The sequence below is a fragment of the Peromyscus leucopus genome, chromosome 1, assembly GCF_004664715.2.
Source record: "Peromyscus leucopus breed LL Stock chromosome 1, UCI_PerLeu_2.1, whole genome shotgun sequence".
In the NCBI taxonomy this organism is placed as follows: Eukaryota; Metazoa; Chordata; class Mammalia; order Rodentia; family Cricetidae; genus Peromyscus; species Peromyscus leucopus.
Window position 1 is genome coordinate 28290668 of NC_051063.1, and position 27382 is coordinate 28318049.

General features: G+C 42.0%; 1 protein-coding gene across 3 annotated transcripts; it reads right to left on the reverse strand.

Moving 5' to 3' along the window:
• Window positions 1–427: 427 nt before the first annotated feature.
• LOC114701058 (pancreatic triacylglycerol lipase-like) lies at window positions 428–27382 on the reverse strand. 3 transcript variants are annotated; one of them, XM_028880986.2, is made up of 15 exons: window positions 27298–27382; window positions 25100–25156; window positions 24405–24474; window positions 24224–24269; window positions 22883–23037; window positions 19877–19999; window positions 18627–18761; window positions 11989–12100; window positions 10338–10457; window positions 10103–10222; window positions 9244–9362; window positions 6449–6578; window positions 5332–5440; window positions 4597–4761; window positions 428–550 (listed from the first exon to the last, which is right to left on the reverse strand). In XM_028880986.2, exons 2-15 carry the CDS (start codon window positions 25147–25149, stop codon window positions 487–489), a joined length of 1518 nt encoding a protein of 505 aa, XP_028736819.2. In that variant the 5' UTR covers window positions 25150–25156; window positions 27298–27382; the 3' UTR covers window positions 428–486. The 3 variants fall into 3 exon arrangements, with proteins under 3 accessions (XP_028736819.2, XP_037061650.1, XP_037061653.1); XM_037205755.1 differs by having other exon boundaries at window positions 24405–24534; XM_037205758.1 differs by lacking the exon at window positions 24405–24474.

A 27382-nucleotide genomic window follows, 5' to 3' on the forward strand; every position in this document is an offset into this window, starting at 1 on the left:
GGCCAATCAGTGTTTTATTTATACAGAGCAATATCCACAGCAATCAGTGCATTTTGTGATCACATAATTTGCATGCAGCATGATCATGTAATCTATGCACATGCGTGGCATAGCTATATAAGCCCATATGCGCACCTATAAAAGTGGGTTCCACCTATTCCGTCCCTCTTCTTCCTACGTGATCATTCCGTAGGCCTAAGCACCCCCTTCTGTTCCCTTCCATTAATAAACTCTTACAGTGGGTTTCATTGTGCCTCATGGCTTTTCTCGCATGGTAAACAGTGCCGCTTAATAAATTACAACTACCACATGATATGTAAAAAATGTAACCATAGCCTGTAGTCACACCAGATGAAGATTTGGGATATTAACTACCACATTAAAGTGTCCTCCTGCATAAGGAACTGAGAACAAAAGACATAACGGATTGCTTCACTGCCAGATTTTATTGGCAGCTACACATAGTGGCCCCTTGTCAACAGGCTCTTAACATGATGTCAGGGTGAGCAGGACGTCCTCCCTCACAGTGCTGGAACTGCAGAAGTTGAACCTGGGGAGAGAAAACACTGAAAGGTCACTTCTTCCTGGCACATAGCTGGGGCCATAGCGTCAGGCACGGAGACCACTACCGCTCTCCTTGAGTCTGAGTGAAGTGCACACTCTTAATTGAGGCTGGCCACTGACTTTTGAAGTACTGAATTCTCCCATCCAAGTTTGTTTTACAGTTGTACAAATAGAAAAAAAGAGATGCTACCCTTGGGTGCCCTAAAGATCAGGAAGAGCTCTTTTGTCTGGTCTGTCAAATAGTTACTGCCAACCAAGGCAACTGAGCAAGAGCAGAGGACAGCATGCAACAGCAGCCCTGCACAGAGCCCACAAGGTTCTATGGCAGCTCGCCATTCTTATTTTAATTCAACATTGAACTGCAGTAACTGGATTTCCCTGTAGGCAATACTTGTGACACTTTGGATTTAATTTACTTAATAAAATATATATTAGTACATGTAAAGTGCATGGCCTTTAAAAAGTGTTCAGAAAACCCCTGGTTTTTTTTTCTCTTCATTTTGCTTCCCATGGTCTGACAACTTTGCAAATGTCAGGGTAAAGGTTAAGAACTAATATTAATGAAGGCTACGTGAGTAAATATAGATATACTGAAGTGTTGTAGTTCAGTCATATTTAATGAGCTTGCTGCAGTTAAACTTCATTCGAATTTTGGCATTGAACTTGTATGTAGTTATTTGTAAAATGGGGATAACTGTGGGAATTGCCTCAAAGGCAGATGTATTTTTTTTTAAACAATAGCTCTATTGAGCATTGGTTGACCCAGAATAAATTCTGAACATTTAAATGAAGATGTTTCTCCAGTGAATCTGTGTTACAAAAGCAGAAATGGGGATTATTTAGGGGGAGAAAAGAGACCATGTGCAGTGGGCAGGGATGATGGTTTAGAAATAAAAACAATATATTTTTTAAAGGGCTGCCAAGATGGCTCAGCAGTAAGAGCACTCAACTTGCAGGGGACCAGGGTTTGATTTGCAGCACCTACATGGCAGCTCACAGCCATCTGCAATTCCTATTTCAAGAGATCCAACACAGGTCCAGGCATGCACATGGTGCACAGACATACATGCAACACATAAATAAAATTTAAAAATAATAAAAAAGAAATTTGGAGGTTAGAAGATGACTTGGTGGGTAAAGGCACTTGCTGCTAAGCCTGAGTACCTGAATTTGAGCTCTGGGACCTACATGGTAGAAGGAGGGAACTAGATGCTGTATGTTATCCTTTGGGCTCCACGTGCACCATGACACACGTTTCCCCCCATGTATGTATATATATATTTACAGTAGGTAATTAGAGTGATCCATGGTGCTGTAATGGAAGTATAACAGCCCTGCTCTGGAGCTTTAGACATTAAGAAGAATAATAACGACTTGAACCCAAGCCTGAATCACAGCAGACAGTCTGATGAGCATGAGGGCTTAGTGTCTAGCATGAGTGGGCAGTGGATGCCATGGGTGCACCAGAGACGCTGACAATTTGTGTGCTGGGATGAAGTGGTGGCAATGTGAGCTTTCCTTGTACTACTCAGAAAAACATGAAATTTAAAACTATAGATTTTTTTAATCTCTGGAATTTCCATTTAATACTTTCAACTGAGGAAGTTCTGTTGGACCTGAGATAGTGAGGCTGCGTGGCAGGTTGATGTATGCTTGGCTTTTTAGGAAGTCAGCAACCTGACCTCCAAAGTGGTGGTATCATTTTCATTCAGTGTTTGCTATTACTCTATAATCTTTGCTTTTCTTTCCCTGTTTCCATGTCATACTTTGAAAATTCTTTTGTCCCCTTCCTCCCCAATTTGTTGAATTACTGATAGCTTTAGAATTAAAAGCACACTTTTTTTTTTAACTTATCATAGTAAATCTCCAAATGATATTATAGCAGTTCACCTACAGGATGATGACCCTCCAAGACTGTATTTCCATCTCTCTTTTCCTCCCCTACATGGCATTGCTAGAATACACTTCACCTATATTACTGTTTTTCAATAGTCAATTGCTTTAAAGGAGTTTAAAGAATGCCTAAAATATCATGCATTTTCAAAATAATTTCTTTTTTTAATTTGGTTTTCAAGGTTCCTTTCTGTAGATTCATTTCCTACTAGAATAATGTGCTTGAAGGTTCTCTATCATTTCCTGTAGTAGTGGCTTGCTGGTGAAGAACTGTCTAAGTGTTGGTAGTTTGGAAAGCATTTCCTTCTCATTGTTGAAATGTATTTGTGTGGGTACAAAGCCTAAGTTAAGTGGTATGTGTCCTACTTAGCATCAACTATCCATTTAGCACAGCCTAGAATTACCTGAGGATAAAAAGGAGTCTCATTTGAGAAACTCTTTATCACGTTGGTCTGTGGACATGTCTACAGAAGAGACTGTCTTGACTGTCTTAATAGAAATTTGAAGGCCTAGCTCTTGTGGGCTACTTGTAATTCCTTGGGAAATTGTCCTGGGTTTATGTTCCTGCTTGAATTCCTTCCCAGACTGCCCTCAGTGGTGGGCTGTGAGTGGAAGTGTGAGGCAAATAAACTGGTTCTTTCCATAAATTGCTTTAGGTTCCAAGTCTTTCTTCACAGCAACAGGAAAGAAATCAGAATGGAGGTTGCTTCTCTTCAGAACAGTGAAGAGGCTTCTCCTGGGAGGAGCTGGCTATGGCCTTTGTCTCAGCTTTTCTGTGTGCTGTCTTCCCCTCTGGCTGCTTTTGTGAGCTTCCCCGTCATAACTGGTTGTGAATGATTTGGTTTGGATGAGTGTTAGCTGTGTTGGTTTATAGTTTTTTAATACTTTGCATAATTTTGGAGACATTACTTTTACAAATAGATTTTTCTGTTCCTCTTGTCTATCTGGTCTTCAAAAACAGCTACATCATCTGTCTTGGATTTTCTAGTAGGTCATGATACTGCTTGCAGTTTAGAAATGGTTTTCTTTATATCTCATTTTGTGTAGTTCCCATTTTGTCTTTATGAATTTCTTATTCAGTTTCTAAGCTATTCATTGTATTTTAATGTGAGACACTGTATTTTTAATCTGTAGAATTTCAAACTTGGCTCTTCTTGCACATCGGCTTTCTTCTAATTTTGTTGAATAAATGAAATGGATGTGCGATAACTCCTGAATGTTCTTATATGTTGTCCAACATCAGCATCAGCTCTGACTAGACATCAATTTATTGGTCTCTTCATCTTAAATTATATCTCCTGGTCTCTTTGTAGAGTTGTCAATTCTTGAGTTACATTTCCACATGTGACTGTTAAGATGTTCCCTGATGGATAATTTTATGTCTCTATAAATCTAAGTTTGTTCTGAGACACAATTCAGTTGCTTGGAAAGAATTTGGTCATGTCAAATCCTGCTCAGTCTAGGTAACTTATTCCACACCATGAAACAGGACCTTTGCAAGTGTTCTCTCCAATGTCAGCAGAATGACAGGCCTTTGCACTCTGCCTGGTGGGAACAGGCCATGGTCCCACTGCTGGAGAGAACAGGGCACTGCTTCCTCTAACCCTTCCACGTGGCTTGTTCCCTGGGCATGACTGGCTTGCTCACACAGATGAGGAAGCTTTCTAGACCTTTTTCTAAACTTTCTAGACCATCCTTCCTCTACACACCTCTATCAGGCTGTGCTTTGACATCTAGTTGCCTTGTACCTTCTGACCCTTAGCAAGCCTGAGGCATATTTCTGTTCCTTGATAAATTAATGAGTTCCCAACAACCTATGTGGGAATTTGGTAAACCCATGAAGTTTAGGGGACAACACACACACACACACACACACACACACACACACACACACACACACACATTAGTCACACACATAGTCTAAGCCTGTATGGTAAAGGAAACATTCTTCCCCCTCCTCTAAGAATCTGTCAAAATGACATTCCTAATATTTGACACCATCTCATAAAAACACACGAGGTCTTAGGAGGTAGACCTGGCTGGGGCATGTGACTCTGTAGGAGATGTAGCCTCAAAGAAAATGCTAGAGAGAAGAGAATGATGAATGCTCCTTAGCCCTGCTCCTCCCCTGTTTCTTACACTCTGCCATCACTTCTTTCCACTGTGATCCTCGATGCTCCCGCTTTGGGTAGAGTTGGGTTGATCACGTTGTTATACCAAATAAATTTAACCTTCTGTACATCCCCGACATCCACATCAGAGTCAATCTCACTGGTAAGAATCTTTCCAGGCTGGAGATAGCCCCTGGGGAGTGAATATGGTAACAACAATAATATGCAGCACACAGAAACACATGCATAAAAAACACGTGTGACACATTTGTGCACAAACACACATGTGACACATGCATGTATGAGTTTCTAAAAGCTTACAATGCTTCTTGGGTTAAGTCCATTGATAGGCATTTGTCTTTCCACTGTATTAAATACATTCCCACATGTATGTTAAGTGGTGGCTTTTGCTGTCTACGATTTTAATTACTTCAAGGACAACTCTAACTTCAATAAAACTGGAATCAAGATTTTACACAATATCTCTCATGATATCATGCATTCACGACATTACTGTGCCAGTTTTTTGCAAGGGAAGGAATTATTTACTGATTACAATTCATGTGTCAGGCATCAGAGTATGCACAAGAGGTTATCAAGATAAAAAAAAACAGGAGTAGAATTCTAAAATGTGTTGAGAAGTAAATATGAAAAATATTCCCTCCATGAAATATGTGATGATACCTCTATGCAGTTAGGAAGAGTCAAACTCTTATGCAGTATATTATCACAGTGAAGAAGATTAGAATAATATTCTACTCACTTGAAAATTTCATACTGCTTAGAGTTCCCTCCATTTCCAAACAGGGAGACCAGTACATATCCTGTGACTTTCTCTCCAGACAGGGTGACAGTCACCTGGTACCTCCAGCCTTCAACAGCAAAATTGTCACAGGATATCAGTTGGAGAGTGAAACAAGATTAATTCAGATCCCACTGCATTAGAATTTTGGAAAATTTATACACAGTGTTAACAAGTCTACTAATGACATAGTCTCACGCTTCTCCTATTTAGGGGTTAATCCTGATGAGTGGGAGTTGTGTAGAAAGCTTTCAAAATTCATACAGTTTGATTTTCAAGTCAAAGGACTAAGACATATATTTTGCTTTCAATTTAGTAATGTGGCAATTCAGTGTTCAGTGTTCTAAGAACTCTACCTTAAAGGTCATCAGAAAATAGTAGAATGGGTCATTTTGCTTTATTTTTATTGATTACCAAGTTTTAGAGTCCTGCCATGTTTGTATTTTTTCAAATTCTATAATTCCACTTTGCATTAGCCTTGGAAATAAACCAAGTTAGACAATCAAAAGAAGGTTGCCTTGGTACCAGTCAGTTGTGAACTGTTGGTCCGTGCCTTTAACACTAGCCTGGGCCAAAGTGGAGGGAGAATAAATTTTGTCTTCAGTTTTTCTAGGACTGTTAACCCCATTCACAAGTAGTTTTCCTCCTCCATCATCCAGAGAAGAACCAGCCTGTCCTTATATGTCACCATTCCACACCCCATCCCCTGCCCAGCTCCCATGGGTCTACTGTCCGAAATATGTCTCTTCTCTGTCAATTCCAACTGTCCCAGCCATCTTAGAGATCACTTTCTTTTGTTACAAAATCTCAAATTTCTGTTCAACAAAACAGAGGAAGTCTGCTGAATCCTGTTCCACGATAAAATGTGTAGAAGTTTGTTTTCATTTCATGAGTACCCAGGTGGCGTGCTCTGCCCTGCTACTCAGACCACATCATTGCTTTGTATGGCACTGGGCATCTTACACAGTGTGGAGCCGTGTTTAAAGCTTTCACACAGAAATCAAATTTCATACATTATCAATGAATATGAGAAAATATCTTGTACTTGGAATATAAGGTAAATAAAATATAAACTTACGAGCAAAATTACTGGCATCACCAGTGTTTAGGTAAAATATCTGGCCCACTCTACTTGTTTTCCCAGAATATCTGTCAGCGTAATGACCCATCTGTGGGCACCCTCCACTCGGGCATGGAAAGCACTTGTCCTAGGGAAAGCAAACAATGAATGAGGATGTTCTTTCCTTAATAGTGAACCTTCTTGTTACAGTGGAAGCATTCTGACTTGCGTGTATTCATCTTCCCTTTTGTTTCTCTAGCTTAGCCTCTTTACCCTAAGACATCCATTTGTCTAAAGAATTGTTAGAATTCATTCATTCATTCATTCATGTTTATACAAAAGATACAACCTACAGCCTTGGTTGTGGAACTCAAAATTTAGAGCATGATAAGCAGGAGCTATAGCCTCAAAGAGTAGAATTTATTTTGAAAAAGCTGCATAAGCAAGAGTAGGAGGTGACAATCAGTGACTGATAGGAACACTGGACTCCCCTCGGAGGGTGGGAGGCTCAACTTAGTCCTTTCTCAGTTCCCATGGCTTTCACAACTTAGAACTCCCCCTGACATGTAGAGAAAAATCATAGAGTTAACCGTTAAAGCTTAACCAGGTGTCTGGTGACTGAAGAAGACAGAAGACAATGTCCTCCCCTCCCAGAACAAGAGTTTGTGGTAAAAGAGATGGAGACCGGAGAACAGTCTGTGGAGACATAAGCAGCCCCGTCCCGTCCTGTCCTGTCTCCTGAATGCACTTGGAAGAAAGGTAACAGAAGTGGCCCGGTCTTCATCACGTGTTCTGTGAGCCATGCTTGGAACCTGCTGGCACACTGAAAGAAAGTTATTTACTGAGAAGCGCATCCTGATTAGACCCAGGGTTTGGCCAAAGTAGGTCCGTGTAAGACCAGTGAGATAGAGAAGCCCATTTATCTTCTCATCATAAACAACCTTGTGACTCATTCAAGTTCCAGGAGGACCCTGAAATCATGCTCCAATGGACCCACTCTGATGTCTCCTGGAGCAGATGTTCTTCAAATCATTATTTGAATATGCAGCAAATATCCCCTCTTCTTTCCCTCCACCCCCCTTTCCCCTTTCTATCATCTAAGCCTCTATGGATGGCCCCTGAGGGAATTTATGAAGCCAGAAGAGTAGGCAGGCGCTAGACTTCATCTAAAACTGCCAAGAGTGTAACATCAGGAAGACAGACAGGGATATGGCTCAGAGTCCAAAGTCACCAAGAGACCATGTACCAAGGGACTACTGTATACTATCAGCCACTGTCTATATAGAACACACACAAGTCACCACTAGAATGATGTGACCCTGTGGTGATATTTTCTTTGTGCACCCCAATAAAGCTTACGTGAGGATCAGAGGAAAAAGCCAGTCACTATATTAAACATAGAAGTCAGGCAATGGTAGCACACGCCTTTAATCCTAGCAATTGGGAGGCAGAGATCCATCTGGATCTCTGTGAGTTCAAGGCCACACTGGGAACAGAGCCAGGCATGGTAACACATGCCTTTAATCCCAGCACTGAACATAAAGGTCTCGAGGTCTGACAGGAAGTGATGTAGCTGGGCAGAGAGAGGAAGTAAGAGGGCAGGCTTGGAAAGGCATATAGGTGTGGGTGTGCAGGAAGTAGGTCTCTCTGGAGGCTGAGGATTTGTGAGGTGAGGTTGGCTGTGGCTTGTCCTATTCCTCTGATCTCTCAGTTTTCACCCCAATATCTGGCTCTGTTTTTTTTTTTATTAATAAGACTATTTAGCAATTCATCTTATATGACCCTGTACCACCCCCATAGATGCTAAAGAAGTAGGTTCAAGGCAGAGACATTCATGAGACCAAGACACTATTTTATAAAAGTGCTCAGTGCCCTCCGAAGGGGCCTTTGTGCCATTGAATCTGCCCCCGAACTAACCAGGTGACACCTGAAGCTTTCACTTTTTTTCTGTTCTCTCTTCTCCATTCTTGGGTATCAGAAGCATATTTCTAGTCACTGTATAGTCTTACTGTACTTGTGAATTAGAATAGGTTCCATTTTTTTTCATAATAACCAACACTTAACTAAATAATGATTATTGCCACTTTTGCTTTAGGGGAATTAAAATAAATAATCTCATTAGCATTTATTCACAAATATGTTTAGATTGCCATTATTATTTGCATATACAGATGAAGGAATGTCTTTAAAAAGGAGTGACTAATTTTTTCTAGAGCTTTTCAGTTAAACAGTGAGAGCTGAATTTTAATCTCTTCTTCAACCATCAGAGCATACTTCTTGGTAATTTTGACTGCCTTGATATATTCACTCGAAACTTTCTTTATTAAATTGCACAGGTTAGAGATATTTATTTGAAAAGAATAGTGTGGGAAGAAAAGTCAGTCTTAAAAGAAACATCCAGGCAAACCAGGCATAGCATATTCTAGAACATGTAAGAGTCTAACCTCGGTGTCAAGATAAGAAGCAAAAAAAGACTCAAAGTCATATCAGCTATTGTGAGAATTCCCAGAATCTCCACACGACCACAACTTCACAATTTAAAAGGTCAGGAGTCAAAGATAATTTGCTCATCATGTCCTATCAACACAGCTCAGATGTCTGCAGGTTCTTCCCTTCATTTAGGATTACTTCTAAGACAAATGTGTATACCTGCCACATACACAAGACATTGCATCTTCAAACTGAATTCTCTGAAGTCCTTGAATACTTCGTATTAAGGAGTATCCCCCGTCATAATATGAAAGCACAAACATTCACTGAATGATGTCATGTATAGTGAACCACACAGGTCTCATTGAAATGCAGCTACTTACTGAAGTGAAGTCACTGTATGAGGCACAAGGGAACCCAGCGAAGCCCGTTGGGTTGACAATGCTGTCTGTGTAATACTTGTAGCTTCTTAAATGATTACAGGCCACAAAGTCACGAGTCCCTGTAAAGTCAGACATGATATCAATGATAGATTTTATTTTTCTAAAACTACCACTGTGATGAGGATATAGGGTATAGGATAGACTTCTCTAATGGGTGTGAACTCCTGACAATCATAGCATAAAACCATTTATGAAGTGTATTCATGAAACGATATGTGATCTGAAGTTCAGCACTGCTTAAGATTAAAACAATGAACGTTGTTAAGTGAAATGGAAAAGTAACTAGAGAAGAGAAAGATTGGTCTGTATAGACATAAATGCAGTTTAGTAATATGTTCCCTGAATTAGGTTCTTTAAAAAATGTTTGCATTTTTTATTTATTACCTTTTAAAGTGTGTGTGTGTGTGTGTGTGTGTGTGTGTGTGTGTGTGTGTGTGTAGATGCATGGAGGTCAGAAGTTATGGATACCCCTGGACCTGGAGTTACAGGTGGTTGTGAGTGTCAGTGGCATGGGTGCTGGGAACTGAACTCAAGTCCTCTGCAAGAGCAGTATGTGTCCTTAACTGCTAAGCCACTCCAGTCCCCTGAGTTAGGTTCTTGAAATGTCCACTGATAAACTATGTTTCTCAAGGTCCTTGATGCCCCTTTGTCCCTATGGAAGTCTATATATAAGGGATGTAGTTAGAGACCTCTGTTGTATAAAATTAGAAGCTGTGTGGCATCAGCAAGTTTAACAACATGGAGTAGAGCTGTCTATTCCCCGGTAAAAAAAAAATCTTGGTCTCCATGATAATGTTACCTTCCCAGATTCCATCCATGTCAACAATCTGAGAGAGAGCATTCTTCTGGCATCCAGGCATTTCTTTTCCTCCATTTGGGAAGAAATCTAAGTGACCCACAGTTTGGCTCATTCCTAATCCTGAAGAAGTTTTTAAAAGCAAGGAAAGGTTTATGTTACTTATTGATGTCTTAAGACATTCTTACTAATGCAAAGTGTGTACCCAACATCTGGGTTGGCAGGTTTTAGAACTCACCCATGTTGGGGATCATAGGGGCAGAATCTGTGTGAATTACATCCACAAACTGGGCATCACTGGGGTCCAATCGGACAACTTCAGGTGTATTCTGAAAGTAAGGTTCAGCTGGATCCAGCCCTAGAGCAAATAAGCTGTGTTGTAAATTATGTTGGTGTTTAGGTGCATCCAGCTTTCTTCATTAGTTCCAGACCTGAGTACAAACACTGGCTGCAATCCCCAATTACCCATGGGAGAAAGAGACCACATCCTCCTCACCTACCACTTTCTGAAGAGGAAGCTGTTTCTAGGTTGTTTTCTATTTGTTTGGAAGTGAATTTGCTTCTATTTAAGGATGTCTAGTCCCTGAGAGAATGCTGGTCACTGTTCAGGCTCAGTGTTTCCAACAGACTGTAAACTCACAGAAGAGTAAGACCCCAGAATGTCATAGCTCCTCACTGAAAGAATATTCTGGAAGAACGTCTTTTTTCATCAAATTAATTGATAGAATATTGAAATAACCCCCATCAATCTAATGTAACTAACTTTTTCAAGTGCATAAAAAGGAGAGGGGCCAAGGAGATGGTTCAACGGATAAAATTCTTGCCATATAAGCATGAGTTAGGACCCCCAATATCCACATAAAAACTAGGAGCAGCACCCCACCTCTGTAACCCCAGCACAGGGGCCATGAAGGCAAGAGGATCCTCAGAGCTCACTGGCCATTCAGTATAGCCAACTGGTGATCACCTGCCTCCAAAAATATGGTAGCATATGCCTTTAATCCCAGCACTCTGGCGACAGAGGCAGGCAGATCTCTGGGTGTTCACCGCCAATCTGGTCTATTTAGCAATTTCCAAGCAGGGATGCATGATGAAACCTTGTCTTATGGGGTAGGGGAGAGAAGACACCAAATGTATCTTGTCTTTTAACAGACATGAATGATTCTCTCTCTCTCTCTCTCTCTCTCTCTCTCTCTCTCTCTCTCTCTCTGTCTCTGTCTCTGTCTCTCTCTCTCTCTCTCTCTCTCACACACACACACACACACACTACACACACATACAAGCTTTAAAAAGAGAAAGAATTGTCGGGTCAATACATAGAGTAGGAAGGCAGAGGAGGAAGTTGGTTGTTCCATGTAGTGTCCATGCCTCAGATCTAGGACAATGTCTTCCTCATGTGGTTACCTGAATAGACAGAATGTGCAGAAAGGCCCTTTGAGGACAGTTAGCAGCAGTCAGAAGAGACAGGGTGGTTCCCTTCTCCGCAGCCCTGACTTTGCAGCTGACAAGGCTCAGAGTCATCATGCATCCATATTGAAACAGAATCCAGTAACTACATCTATTTTAGAAATGGATTAGACCCCATTGCTAGTGACATCTATTCTACGTGGGAACCTCACCTTTTGTGACAATCTGAGCATGGAGGAAATAAAGGAACAATGCCTCCCATTGTCCTTGAGTCTCACTTTAGATGCAGTAACGATACATTTTAAAGAGAATACTGCAACCCAAGAGTCAAGGTCAATTACCAAGTCCTCAGGTCTGGTCAGGCCACCCAAGTGTGACAAGCTAGGAAGGACTCTACTCCAGATTTCCCTCCTGACCTTCCTTTTGGGTCTCACAGAGACCACATGTGGGCTAATTTTGTAGCTTTTATTGTTGTGACCAACCTGTGATTCGTCCAATGGCCCCATTCAACCTCTTTCCAGCCTCGCCAGCAACATGGGAACCCAGACTGTGGCCGATGAGGTGAACATTGGAGGGTGAGTATCCAAAGTCAGACTGTGGGGGAGGGAAGCAATCAGACGGTCATCAAAACGCCTGCCGCTCTGTGTCTCTCCTCTCTGTGCCTGTCTGTCTCTCCTCCGTGTGTGTCTGTCTCTCCTGTAAGTGTGTGTCTGTCTCTCCTCCGTGTGTGCCTGTATCTCCACCATGTCTGTCTGTCTCTCCTGTAAGTGTGTGTCTCTCTGTGTGTCTCCCTCTCCTCTGTGTCTCTCCCTCTCCTCTGTGTCTCTCCCCCTTTCTGTGTCTCCCCCTCTCTGTCTCTCCCTCTCTCTGTGTCTCTCCCTTTCTGTGTCTCTCCCTCTCCTCTGTGTCTCTCCCTCTCTGTGTCTCTCCCTCTCTGTGTCTCTCCCTCTCTGTGTCTCTCCCTCTCTCTGTGTCTCTCCCTCTCTCTGTGTCTCTCCCTCTCTCTGTATCTCTCCCTCTCCTCTGTGTCTCTCCCTCTCCTCTTGTTATGCCCAGATTGTGACCCCCCAAAGAGACCACCGTAGACCTTGGATGTCCAGATGCAACAGCAAGGTTTATTCTGCAGATACAAGTCTAGACAGGGACTCATTCCTACACCCAATACAGTGAGGCAGGGAGGAGTGCCTCTTTCTTGGGGAAGTTAGTTTTTATAGGCAAAACCCACAAAATTTGTTAGAGGGGAGGGGGTTAGTACGGGTCCATCCTTGATTGGTCAAGTTTTTCCCGGGCCTGGACTTTACCTCATTTTATCTTATCTGTTTGCCCTGTCAGGAGTTTTACAACTCATCTCCGGGGTCTGGTCTTGTTATCTCTGGAGAGGGGCATCTCGTGGTTAATTGGTTACCATCAGACATCCTGACTCTGTCCTTTTGTTCCTGGGCTGGCGCCATCATTTCTGGGGACTTGAAACTGGCCTGGCCTGGATCACAGTCCCCAAAGCTGCCACTGAATACTTTAGGTACAGAATGCAAAAGTAAGGTGTTTTCTAAGTCTCCAGGGAGGCTCTTTCAAATCTCTCACTCACAGCAGGGAGGTGGGGAGAAGGAGCCTCCCCTTTCTTTATGAGGCTAGTTTCTTAAAGGCACAGACCATATAATTTATTTTAACCCACCTCCCTTTTTAGTCTTTTGGTCGAATATCCTGACTCTTTTCCAAAGTCCCTGTAGCAGATACAGCCACCTGGGGAAAAGGGGTCTAAGTTCTTATCTACACTTAGGAATCCTGGTTTAAGCTTCTCTTTGTCTGTAGGGGATAGAGTGGGGGGTTTTACTGAGGTATCACACTCTGTGTCTCTCCCCCTCTCTGTGTCTCTCCCTCTCTGTGTCTCTCCCTCTCCTCTGTGTCTCCCCCCTCTCCTCTGTGTCTCCCCCTCTCTCTCTCCCTCTCTGTGTCTCTCCCTCTCCTCTGTGTCTCCCCCTCTCTGTGTCTCTCTCCCTCTGTGTGTCTCTCCCCTTCTCTGTGTCTCTCCCTCTCTGTCTCTCTCCCTCTCTGTGTCTCTCCCTCTCCTCTGTGTCTCCCCCTCTCTGTGTGTCTCTCCCTCTCTGTGTCTCTCCCTCTCTGTCTCTCTCCCTCTCTGTGTCTCTCCCTCTCCTCTGTGTCTCCCCCTCTCTGTGTGTCTCTCCCTCTCTGTGTCTCTCCCCCTCTCTGTGTCTCTCCCTCTCTGTGTCTCTCCCTCTCCTCTGTGTCTCTCCCTCTCTGTGTCTCTCCCTCTCTCTGTGTCTCTCCCTCTCTCTGTGTCTCTCCCTCTCTCTGTGTCTCTCCCTCTCTCTGTATCTCTCCCTCTCCTCTGTGTCTCTCCCTCTCCTCTGTGTCTCTCCCTCTCTCTGTGTCTCTCCCTCTCTGTGTCTCTCCCTCTTTGTGTCTCTCCCTCTCCTCTGTGTCTCCCCCTCTCCTCTGTGTCTCCCCCTCTCTGTGTCTCTCCCTCTCTGTGTCTCTCCCTCTCTCTGTGTCTCTCCCTCTCTCTGTGTCTCTCCCTCTCTCTGTGTCTCTCCCTCTCTCTGTATCTCTCCCTCTCCTCTGTGTCTCTCCCTCTCCTCTGTATCTCTCCCTCTCCTCTGTGTCTCCCCCTCTCTGTGTCTCTCCCCTTCTCTGTGTCTCTCCCTCTCTGTGTCTCTCCCTCTCTGTGTCTCTCCCCTCGGTATATGTCTCTCTTGCCTGCCTCTGAATTAAAAGGCACACACCCACACCTGGAAAGCCATGTCTCTTTGGCAGTCATACTTTTGAACTGAGTACATTTTTCTACAGACATTTGCTGTGTGATGCCAGTTCTTCTCTGAAGACTTTGGAAATTCATGGGGAAAAAAACTGACAAGTTCTTTTAAAAATTGGCTTATGGAGAAACTTTAATATCATATTGTATTTTTTAAGAATTTCCAAAATTCCTAAGAGGCTGTGGATGGACTCTAGGAACTTACACTTCCACACTAAGCAGGAAACCAAATGGCTTATATGGGCTGGGACTGATGAACTATGACTTTCTTTTGGAAACATTACTGATGCTTTTTATGTTTTGATTTTTCTAATTGAAAATTTTTAATGTTATTTATATCCTATAGCAATTTTGGTAAAATATACTATGTGAACAACAATTAAAACATTAATTTTCTTTTTGCTAACTGATCCTTCCATGGCTCAGAAACTATTTTGTGTAAATTCTTATTTCTATGGTAATATAGTGATTTGTGTAAGTTCATTAAGAATCCGTTATCTTTGTTACAGAGTACATTTTGTAACAACAGTTATATGACAAAAGCCTTAACCAGAATACTTATTTCCTGATGTGGTCAGACAACCTGAAAGGACTGAGGTTGGTTTATGGATTCTACCAGAATACCCAGTACTTCCTGTAAAAGCTGCCTAGGCATCTTCAATATACATTTCCATGATGGCATTTCTAGCCTCATAGTGAGTCAAAGGCCATGTCCTGGACATCTCAGGACTTTAAAGTTATGGTGGAGACCTTGAGAAGAGAAGACTTTATTAGGCACACTTTAGCACTGAATACTTCACTTGGCTTCCTAGTCTTAAGAGGCTTTTAATGTCTAATATAAGATTTCTTATAAAAAATTCCTACAAGGGCCTGAAGTGGTGGCTCAGTGGTTGCTAACACTGGCTGCCCTTCCAGATACCCAGGACAAACACAACGACCCATAACCATCTGTACCTCCTGCCCCATGGGGTCCAACACCCACTTCTGGCCTGTGGTGAGACCTCATATGCAAGTGATGCATGGACAGAATGCAGGCAAAATACACAGCCACACATACAAAGTTCCAGTAAACAGAGTTTAAGGAGTCGTTCATTGTTCCCTATGCACTTGTCAAATAATCAAGCCAAGCACAATGAGACTAATTTTGTTTTGACAACAAATGAGTCTCACTAAGATTCTTTGGTAGATAGGGAAGGCTGCCGAGAAAAGGAAATTATATCCTACATGAAAGGCCTGTAACAGATAGATATTACATTCTAGCCCAGTTTTGGGTGATGTTTTGGTTTGTTTTTAGATTTTATTATTCAGCCTTAAACTAGATTAAATCCTGAATTCTCTAATAGGAATTTTTCCTAATATCTGATCGCAAGCTACAAACTAACAGTTCCAATTTTCTCCTGCTTTTCTGACTTGGGATCATGGAAATTAACAAAGGATGTTTTTCTTGAAGCCTGGAAATGGAAGCTGGGTGGTATATAAGCTAGAAATTGAATCTATCCAGTTTCTACTACCCACCCTTGCTTTAATGGAGATATTTTGAACTAATACCTAAAAAAATTTTATCATCTGGCTACCCTTCACATTCAGAAACTAATTTAAATGATTCTTTTATTATTAGCTTTTATTTTTATTTTGTTTCCATGGAAATGCCATTTATTTGCAATCTTTGTGTTGGCACCACACAGAGACCCGATAATAATGGGAGTCTGCCTGTAGCCTCACTTCCCAAGAGAAGCTGGGTTGTATTGCTGAATGGCCCTGACTGGCCTTAGGGCCAAGAGATCAGTTACATGTAGGAGGGGACATTCAAATTCCTTCTTTTCTCTTTGTGCCAATCTATGCCCCCCCCTTCTTTGCCAATCTCATTTCATAACCTTGAACTCAATTCTCCAAAGAGCTGCCAAGTTGGCCTTTAGTAGCAAAATATTCTGGAAATAAAGCTTCAAATTGAGGACTCAAAACTGAGTTCTGCTGCCACAGAACCTCTTTGACATAAACATCTGACTGAGGTCCTGGTTCATGGGGATGGTGTAGATGTTCCTGTGAGAAAGATGTCTTCTTTGTACTAATGTGAGATGACGCTCATCAGCAGGGACCGGATTCATGCTGCAGTGGGGAAGTGTAGACTGGCCAAGGTCACTCCACTGCTATCAGTGTTCCTCCTCTCCACACTGGGCCTCCCGGAATTTTCCACCCCTGGCTGAGAGACTTTTGTTCTGACACTTTTTTTTTTTTTTTTTAATTTTTATTTTTTGGTGTTTTTTTCTTTTTTTTAATTAAGAAATTTTTTTCTATTCATTTTACACACCAAAGATCCCACTCTTCACAAAAATTTTCATACTTTGTTTAAAAATCATGAAAGTTTTTTGTTATTTTGTCAACTATTTAAACCTTTTCTCTTGTGACTCCAAGTACCTGCAAAAACTAATAAAAAGGACAGATGTTTCTCCCATTAATCTATCTTACTTTAATTTCATTCCTAGACTCAGCCTAAGAAGCCAAAAAGGAACTGAGATGGGTAGATTCAGTCTAGAAAAGCTGCCCTACAGAAGAGTCTCTCCAGCAGATTTTCAGCTATTACAGAATTCTAGACAGGTCCATACAGAGAGCCTTTCTAAACTCGAATTTTAGACATTCTGCCCTGTCAAAGAATTTTAGTTTTAGTTTTCAGACGATCACAATAAAAAATTGAAATGTATTTAGACTACTATTAGTAAAAATTCTGTCCTTTGCTTTATCATGGTAAAAGAGAACCAGGGAATGAGAGGTATTACTCAGAGGAGATGAAGGAAAAATTGAACTAGAAATGCAACTGTCAAATCAAATTTAAGTTTAACATTTTCTGTTTCAAGTTATCCAGTCAGGTTAGCTTCAAATCTTTGTGCTTCTTTAAAAAATATAGCTAGCTTAATCTTGAGAACAACATTATCATTTCTAATAACCAACAAAACTAGAACAAATAGAATATGTTCAAATTCACTAGAAACAACCTCCACACTGTTTCTGCAAACTCTCTTAAATAAAAACAAACAAACAAACAACTTTCTGAGAAGTAGGTTTATAGGTGAACCCAAATCTAGATTGCTTTGCATCATTGTCTCAACTAGGTAGAAGACAAGGGTGTCTTCATCAATTGTCATACTTGCTTTAGGGTAGTGGTCTGAGCAAGAACTATTTTTGACATGGTCCCACATCACAGAAAATAAAAGCAAAAATGACAAGTGGGTTATATCAATTTTAAAAGTCTCTCCATGAAGAGATCCACAAAATAAGAGAAAATATTTGCGAACTGTAAAATCAACAATAAGATAATATCCAATGCAGAAAAGGTGCTCAAATAATTCAATAGCAAAAAGGGAATGATCTGATTTCATGAATGGGAAATATGCCAAAATAGACATTTCTAAAAAGATATACAGACAGCCAAAAGGCATGTGAAAGAGTGTTCAACATCATCAATCATCAGCAAAAGGCAAATCAAAGCCATGGTGAGCTACCTCCTAATTCTAGTAAGAATATCTAGTGGGAGAAAGACCAAAGATACTACATGCTGTCAAGAGTGTGGAGAAACAGAACCCTGCAGTGTACTGAGGGAGACTGACTGCATGGTCACTGTGGAAAGTACCACAGAGAGTTCTCAAAAAGTTAAACAGAATTATCATATGACCCAACAACGCTACTGCTGAGTGTGGTAAAAGACACCTGCACTCCTAATGTTCATGCAGCATTATTCATAACAGCCAAGAAACGGAAGCGTCCTAAGGGTCCATCCATTGAAATAAACAAATAAACAAAACATGGCATGTATACACAATGGAATAGGACTTGGTCAAGACAGGGGTGACACTGTCATTTGCAAGAACATGGATAGACCATGTCAAGTCAGGCATAGAAAGAAACGTACAAGATGATCTCACTAACACGTGGACCAAAAGGAAGTCGATCTTGTAGAAACTGAGGGGTGGAATTGTGATTATGAGAGGCTAGGAAGCATAAAAGTGGAGAGAAATGGGAAATTGTTGATCAATGAGCTCTAAGTAACAAGCAGGTAAGAACCTCTGGGGCAGTATTGCACAGTGAGGTGAGCATAGACTACAACATGTAAATGAACCTCAAAACCTAGAAATGATAACAGATGACTTCACCTTAGACACGTGTATTTATCCTGATTTGAACACAACAAAGCATACATTGCAAGAAAACACTGCACAGTACGCATTAAATATGTTCAATTTTTATGTGTCAGCTAAAATATGTTGAAATGTGAAGTGCTCATATCTATAATTTTCTTTGGTAGGAGAGTTGAGATAGCAATGGGTATGGGTTTTTAAGTAATCAGGAAGCACTTACCTGAAAGGCCTTAACCAAATATGCAATTTCTGCACCTACGATTTGCACGTTCTGTGTAGCCTGAGTGTATCCAGTTCGAGAGCCGCCTTTCCAGTCCACACAGATGCAGTTTGCACTTTCCACCTGGAAGATGTTCTGATAGGAAAGGCAACAAACAAGAATGTAAATAATCCAGGACCTGGATTTGTCACTAACACATTTAAAGACTGGGTAAATTCTCTCCTTGACCTGAACAGTATCATGCACATACTTTTTAAATCCAAAAGTTATGACCAGAACACATAGTTGGTAATGGACATAGAATTCTTCCTCAAGTCTAACGCTGACTCCAGACTGAGGTATGGCCCCGTGGGAACTGCATTCTTGATATTTCACCTGCAGCAGATGCAGAGATGTTTTTTATTTTAAAAATGTAAATGGCACAGCAAGCTATCTAATTAGTGCATCCCCATGTCTTAGAACTCCACTATGTCTTCCTAGAAAGCTCTCAAGGACACTGCCTGTTTCTCTCATTGCTGTGTCCTCAGTGTCTACAAGTCATGGGGCACAGTGGGTGCCCAATAAAACCCAAAAGGATCTCTTGTATGTGCAGACACAGCAAAGCTATTGGAGCAAGCTTTTCTGTACTGGGAGTCTAATCTGGTTTTGGATCAGCATATTGTATTGTACATCACTGGAGTTATTTCACAGGAAAGCACCATCTGCCATATGTCTACTGGAACCTATGAATAACTGAATCAGCAACAATATTTCTTCATTGCTAAGGAAACTTATCCAATTGATTTTCTCCTTTCGGTGTCCATTATTACTAGGAACAGAGCCAAAGACAAATGAAAGAAAGCAGAATCATATCCACAAAAAACAGCAGACATGAAAGCCTTCAAAGTATTCCTAGACATGGCTAGCAGAGGATCTCAGGGCACCTAGTGAAAATCAAAAGAAAAAGTTTGTGTGAATGGAGTCCCTTAGCTCTTCACACAGAAATTCAAGGACAGAGAACAAATGGCTTTGTGATCAACTGGGAACCATGTATGTGGCAGCTTCTCCTGTTAAAGCCAAAAATGTCCCTGTATGCATTATCAAATGGTCACTGCCTGGGCCAACCTCACTGTCCTGATTGTCCACCCTTGGCACCACCTCCTCCCTCTCCAGTGACAGTCCAGGCTCAGCAGGCCTCAGAGGCACTCTTCTTAGATGCAGGTCCATTCCGCTTCTGCGACTGCCTCCTTCGAGAGAGTTCCTGCCCTCACCTTGCAGATGTTGGACAGCCAACTGTCTTCCCCCTTGTCTGTGAATCCGTGAATGACGAAGTGGGTTTTTCTGCTCGTTTTGAAAGGGGAGTTCCTGATACTTGAAGCATCTGCAGTGATCACCTGTTTGCCAAAGTATTTCAGGTCAAGTTCTTCTAGTAGGTTATAGATAGGCAGGAACTACTGGGATTTGAGAGCCTTGGAAATAAGAATTCTCATGTTATAGCTAAACTACTGAACCACCTAAAAGTCGACACTAAAACTGTGCAACTTTGAGATTATGTAACCACTGTAATATTGGTGGTGAGGCTCTTTGCTGCACATAATGAAAGTGTGTGTGTGTGTGTGTGTGTGTGTGTGTGTGTGTGTAGTATATATATATATTCACACACATATATGTCATAAATATATATACTTGGGATATATGTACTATATATGTATTATATATATTAATGGGAAACATGAAACAATATGGAAAGATACTAGAGGTAGTAGAACATTTACAAATGTTTATAACTTTTAAGTTAAATAGATAGACTTTTCCTTGGAAGTCTGTGAAGATGCAGATTTCACTATCTGACTAAGCATCCCCAGAAGCCTTGAATATGTATTTTCTACTATGGTGTAAATATCCCTTTCAAAACATGTGATGTTCATTGGTTATTGTGATGGTAGCTGGGCCTTTAGGAGGTAACTGCATAGCTCTTATAAGTGAATTGATGGGATCATTGTAGGTTTGTTTAATTATTGTGGGAATGAGCTCCTGATAAAAGGATACATCAGCTCCCCCCACCTCTCTCTATCTCTTTCTATCCCTTTCTCCCTCCCTTTCCTTTCCTTCCCTCCCTCCCTCCCCTTTCCTTCCCTCCCTCCCTCTCTCTTCTATTTTGTGATGCAATGGGAAGACTTTCACCAGATCACACCTTGAATTGTGGACTCCCTAAACTCCAGACTTTCATCCAAATGAATGTATATGTTTTATAATTTGCCAAATTAATGATACTATTATACCACTCAGCTTCCCCCTCGAAAAATGACTAAGACAGAAAATTGATCCCAGGAGTGGAGTGATCATAATAAACACCTAAAAAACGTGGGTGCTGCTCTAGTACAGGGTACAGAGTAATTGGTACAGAGAAGCAAACTCAAAATCACCCCATTTTATCATGAATGGAACATGGAGCGGTATTAGTGAGCACTCTCCAGGATAGTATCGGTAAGCACTCTGAAAGAGGGTAATGACTGTGGTGAAGATGTGACATTTTTAGAGATTGCTAAAGTGGTTACAATCAGTGTGCTGATAGAAGTGTGGACAAAAAAGTCATTTTCATGAGATATCAAATAGAAATGGAGAGAGAACAGTGCATTGTAAATGGGAGAAAAGGCCATCTTCATTTTATAGTTACAAAGAACTTAGCTGAATTGTGTTCATGTTTTAGGAATTTATAAAAAACAGAACTTAAAAGCGATAGACTATTTGGCAGATGAAATATCAAGGAAGCAAAGTATTCAGGCTTCTACATGGATACTTTCACTGCATAAGCGTACGGAAGAAGAGTTAATTTCAAGGTATAAGTTATAACAAGAAGAGAAGCAAAACAGAGAGACTGGGAAAATATGCAGCCCAGGCATTTGAAGGAGTGAATGGGAGGCTTTAGGAGAGCAGAGCAGGCGTGTGCCCGGTGACGGCTTTTCCAAAGGATGATTACACCTTGGGGGCCTCATTAGGGTGATAGGAGAAAGAGCAGGACATTCCCAAGATCTCGGAGGACAAGAGTTCTGCAAGGGGTAGACTTGGCCCGTTACCCACGGCCTTGCTGAAATAAGCTGTGTTAAGTCTCAGAGGTCACAAGAGTAGCTCACTTGTGGTTCAAGTGTGACTCAGGCCACCCCTCTAGAAGAAACACTCAGTAAATCTTGTTTATGTACATGCAATGTTCTCCTCAGGCTTGCAGAATGCAAGGCCTGAGAGGCATTAACTTTCATCTGGATGTGAGAGACATTTGTGGATAGCCTGGGGACAAAGACAGACTATGATATGAGGTAGAAGCACAGAGAACCCCCACCAGGGCAGTGGCTGATGGAGTCCCTGAGCACTCAGAACTGGCAGCGTGTTAACACCAGCCCAGAAGATCTGTAGGTATGAGGCTCAAGCCTATGAGAGGTGCTGTGTGGACTGAGCCCTCAAAGCAGTGAGTATGGTTTGGAGGCCCAGCCCTTACCCTAGAATGTTCTGGAGGTTGTTTGTAAAGCAAAAAGTTATTTTTGAGTTTAATGCTATTCCTGCTTGGTTTGGAGGTGCATAATCTCTCTTTGCTAGGATGTTTCTCCCATTTGGAACAGAAATGTCTGTCCTATGCCTGTGCCATAAATGTATTTTGGAAGTAGACATCTTGTTTTACTCTCACATGCTCAGGACTGAAGGACTTGTCAGAGGATGAATCATGCCTTGGGTCTTATCTACATCTGGTGTTGATGGGGCTTTGAGCTTTGGGGCTGGAGAAAATGCAGAGATGTGTTAGAGTCTACTGCAGAGAAAGAGGTATGTCGTGTGTGGAAGGATGTGTATGTGGGGAAGTTAGGATGGAATTATTGACATGGTTTTAATGTCACCTCTAAAAAAGCTAAAACTTAGCTATCACTGACATGATGTTAAGAATGAGGGCTGTTAACGGGTGGCCGGGACACGAGGACTCTGCCTCCGCGAGTAGGTTATTGCTAGCACTAGGAGAGTGGCGTGGTAACTGCAAGCGTAGGTTCCTCAGGAGACAGTGCTCTGTCTGCCCTCCTCATCTCTCACACACTTTCCCACCACGTGATGCTCTTCACTATATTGTGATGCAATGTGAAAGCACTCAGCCAGGGGCTTTGAGGGTCTACACCTTTGATCCCAGAGTCCTCTTCTTCTACATCTGTGAGCCAGGCAAACATTAAATTCTAAATCATTCACTGTAGGATTCTCTTATGGAAGCATAAAACACGTGTAAATAAAATCTGTTCTCTTACTTGGTAACTGTTGGGGTTCTCATTAGTGTACAGGAGGAAGCGGGTGTTGACAAGAGTTGGAGACCAGGGCAACACTTTGAGAGGTCTTTCCAAAGTTCCTCCATATGGATAATCATCACTAAAGCAGCCGAGTCTATCGTAGCAGACTTCTCGTCCTAAAATCACCCAGTATGTCAAGGCGTTAGTTTAGTCAGAATGTTAATGATCTCTCAGGCAAAATATGAATTAAATTTCATCCTGTGGCAGACCCAAACACCCTCCTACTCACATTCGAAAAACAGCCTAACAGGACAGTGCCTCTGCTGCAGACAGCCTGCTGGTCCTCACTTCTGCCTCAGGGACCATGGTGTTCCCCTGTGTCTCTGCCTAGCCCCAGTGAGCGACTCATTTCAGCTTCTCCACTCAATTGTCTGACCAGTGATGCCCAGAAACAGGGAAGCCTTGTGTCCCAGTTCCTGATGGGTGCTGCGTGTATGTTGGCTCTCAACTACCAGTGGCCGCCATTTGGCTTTGTACTTAGGTGGAGACATGAAGTTCCGTGCAAGAGCCAAACTTTGTGTCTCCATCGGCTGAATCTGTTTGCAGACTAGCCTGGATCCTGTGGTGAGGAAAGCACAGAACATCTGGGATTTAACACAGCTGTAGGCTGGTTTGCTAGTCTAAGAAGGGGGTCTGGAGCAGTATCAGGACCAGGTTAGTGATGGAGTAAGCGTGACAGCAACTGTGAGGGAGGCATTTCTAAATCTTACCCTGTACCTGATGCTGGACAAGATGATTCTTTTATCTTAAGCATCACTGTCATCTTGAGAGAGATTTCATTATCTGTATTTCGCAGACCAAGGTACCAAAGCTCAGAAGGGGTAAGGATTATGGATTATTCTCAGGGTCATAGAGTTAGTTAATGAAAAGAGTGTTTGAAACCCTTGCCTTGAATCCAAGTTAGGAGTGTTGGTCTTTGAATATAAACATTAATGTTAAAATTCAGATGTTTATCTGAATATTTTTGAGAAAAAATTAAAAATGAATATATTACACATTAATTCTCATCTGATTTATTTGTGTGTTTACAATTCACTTCAACAGGCCTTGGGGGTTTTATCTGGCAACATAACCTAATTGCTTATGTTCTTACTTTATCAAACTCATTTGACTCCTTATCCTCATCAAGGCTTGAGCCCAGCTGTCAACGGTCTTCTGGGAAGAAGCATACAGCAAGCTGCTCCCATCTCCACACACATCTTTTCTTTTCTTTTTTATTTAATTAAGAAAATTTTAAATCCATTTTACGTACCAATCACAGACCCCCCTCTTCCCTCCTCCTGCCCCTCCATCCTTTCTTACCAGCTACGGCTCCCAGCAGTACTGCAAATGTCCACAGCTGCAGCATCTGCACAGAAGGAAAAGCAGGGTTGAGTCTGAGGAACTCGGTTTACAAAGACTGACATAATCCCGTTCTCTCAGACTTGGGGTGAAAATGGGTACAATCTGACTAATTAGTCTCAAAATCGTGTTTCTGACTCACCGTGGCGGATCCGTCAGGTTCCACGGACAACGAGGGAACACTGAGATGTCCTTTTATAGGAGAGCCGTATCTTTCCACGCAGTGTCATGGAAAAGAGGCACGAGAAGGGAGAGGTTCCAAGGACATATTTCTAATTTTAATCACAGATAAGCCCAGGTTGGTAGAGTAGGTTGTGTTCCAAGGTGTTCGTGGGAAGATGAGAAAGTGCTAGATATGGAATGTTCTCGACAGTGTACTCATGTACTGCCCAGAACCACCGTCTTTTAGAAAAGAATTAATTATATTTAAAGATTAGCTTACTACTTTATTTACATTTGTGCTTTGGTTTGATAGCCCCCCCCCCCCGCTCTCCCACACCTCCCTTTTCTCCGCCCCATCTCACTCCCGTTTCCAACTTCTCCTTTAGTATGTGTTTCTCTGTCTCCCCACCTCTCACCCTCAGAACATCTTTAACCTTTACAAAAGCTCCATTCTAGATTTGTGGCCTCATTTGCATCACTGCCTTCTGGGCACACAGATCTAACTACGAGAATTCAGGTTCTGCCTATGGTAAAGAACGTATAGTATTTGTGTTTTTACTGTAGGGAAGGCTCTCATGCCCCTTCTTAGTTAACGGTTTAATGTACAGGACTGAGTGTGGCCAATTTCCACATATCTGAATAGCAACTTGAACCAGCACACAGCTCTTCTGTTACCTTTTCCTCCTCTCAAACACAGCGGAAGAGAGGCCATCTTCAGAGGGCATGTTCTCTCTAGAAAAGAAAACCATGACTTCTGTTAACAGTCTAAAGTACTCAACTATTTCTCAAGAACAACATGCACAAGGAACAAATAAGAAATGAAAGGAGTTATATGTATTGCTGAGAGCATGGAGGTGTGGTCAGTGAGCCAGTTATCGAAGGAAATTATAAATGAGAGTGGTGGTGACTCCCACAGGCTCAGGTATTTGAATGCTTAATCATCAGGAGTAGCACTACTTGCAAAGGATTATAAAGTTGGGCCTAGTTCGAGGAAGCAGATCACTGGGGGTGGGCTTTGAGGTTTCAAAAGCCCTTGCCAGGCCCAGTCTCTTCTCTTCTCTTCTCTTCTCTTCTAGAAGACTGACTAAGACAAAGAGAAATAATAGAAAGCTTTGGAAAAAGTGTTCTGGGAACTTATGCTAAGAAGAAATCTGATAGAACTCATTTGGGATGTTTTCAGTGTGTGTGACAGGTTGGTTAAAACCAAATTAAATTTCTTTTAATCTTTGCTTATTTTATTTTATGTGTATGAATGCTTTGCCTACATGTATGTCTGTGCACCACATGCATGCAGTGTCTGTGGAGGCCAGAAGAAGGCATCAGATGCCCTGGAACTTGGAGATTGTTGATAGCCGCCATATAGGTATTGCAACTGAACCTGGGTACCCTAGAAGAGCAGCCAGTACTCTTATGATCTGAACCATCTCTCCAGGCTTTAAAATAATAAAATTTTGAAGATTTATTTGTGTGTGTGTGTGTGTGTGTGTGTGTGTTCTGTGTCTGTGTATCTATGTGGTATGTCTGTGTGTGTTTGTGTGTGTATGTTTGTGAGTGTGTGTTTGTGTGTGTGTCTGTGTGTGCGTCTATGTCTGTGTGTGTCTGTATGTGTGTATTTTTGTGTGTGTGTCCGTGTGTTTGTGTGTGTATCTGTGTGTCTCTGTATGTCTGTGTGGTGTGTCTGTTTGTATTTGTGTGCGTGTGTATGTCTGTGTGTGTATCTGTGTATGTCTGTATGTGTTGTGTGTCTGTGTGTATTTGTGTGTGTGTCTGTGTATGTCTGTCTGTGTGTGTTTGTGTGTGTCTGTGTGTTTGTGTGTGTATCTGTGTGTTTGTGTGTCTGTGTTTGTGTGTGTCTGTGTTTGTGTGTATCTGTGTGTATTTGTGTGTGTGTGTCTGTGTATGTCTGTGTGTGTGTTTATCTTTGTGTGTGTGTGTGTGTGTGTGTGTGTGTGTGTGTGTGTGTGTGTGTAGCTAGAACTTTTGGCAAAGGAAACAAGAAAACAAGACGCAGGGACAGAATTCCGTGATGGGAGTCTTAGCACATCCCCAGCCAGTTCTCCTCTCAGCCTGTGCCCTCTCCCTCAGGAACTTCTCCAGTCTTCCTCAGGTTGCCACCCAAGGCCTTTAACAGGCCACCCCTTAGCATGTTCCTCACTTAAGACACATCACACCAGGTCCCAGGCCACAGAGACAGAGGGATGGAATTTTCTGTAACACTTTGACACAGGTGAACATGTAGCTGAATGCTTGCTGCATGGTAGGCCCTCAAGTCACTGTTGAATAAATGAGCAAACCAAGAGAGAATGAACCCAGAAAGTTATGTGTTTTGCACACTGGCTACAGTAACAACTGTTTACACCATCCAACAACAAACGACTCTGAGTGTTTTCTTTATCGTCATTTGCCCAATTAAACAAAAGCCCAAACTGAAAACAAACCTTCCCCAAAGCAGCTAAGGGATGAAGCTTTGCATCTCCATAGCATTTACTCATGGCGACTTTACATTGAGTGTATAGTTGTGCCCTATAGCAACCAATGTCTATTCTGGTATACCATGAGGTTTCTGGTCAAACAGCTCTGTTTGCACAGGAGGTAAGTCTTCCATTATGCAACAGCCTGATTCTGGCAGCTTTGTGATACGAAACTTCAGGTGAGGGAAAGAAAGGCCTTGAGACACCTGTATAGCTGGATAACATAGGCGCCAACCTGGATCTCATTTACCCAGCCTCCAGCGAGCCTGCCCTGAGCCCCCCTTTTATCTAGCTCTGCTATGGCCAAGGCTGTCCGTGTGAAGAAAGACATGTTGACATCAGATTCCAAAGTTCCCTGAAAAGAAAATTCTATGGTTACAAAGGGTTGTTAGTGCTTTGTACCTTCAGAACATTGATTCAGTAACACGCGTCAGCCCCAGAAAGTGGATGATAGTCCACACTCCACTGCGATTCACTATCTAATCTG

Coding starts and splice junctions, on each gene's coding strand:
- LOC114701058 (XM_028880986.2), bottom strand. CDS start 25,149: ATGCCCTCTGAAGATGGCCTCTCTTCCGCTGTGTTTGAGAGGAGGAAA. Junction 9,363..10,102: donor CATGGATGGAATCTGGGAAG/GTAACATTATCA, acceptor CTGACTTTACAG/GGACTCGTGACTTTGTGGCC. Junction 5,441..6,448: donor TGATGCCAGTAATTTTGCTC/GTAAGTTTATAT, acceptor TTGCTGTTGAAG/GCTGGAGGTACCAGGTGACT.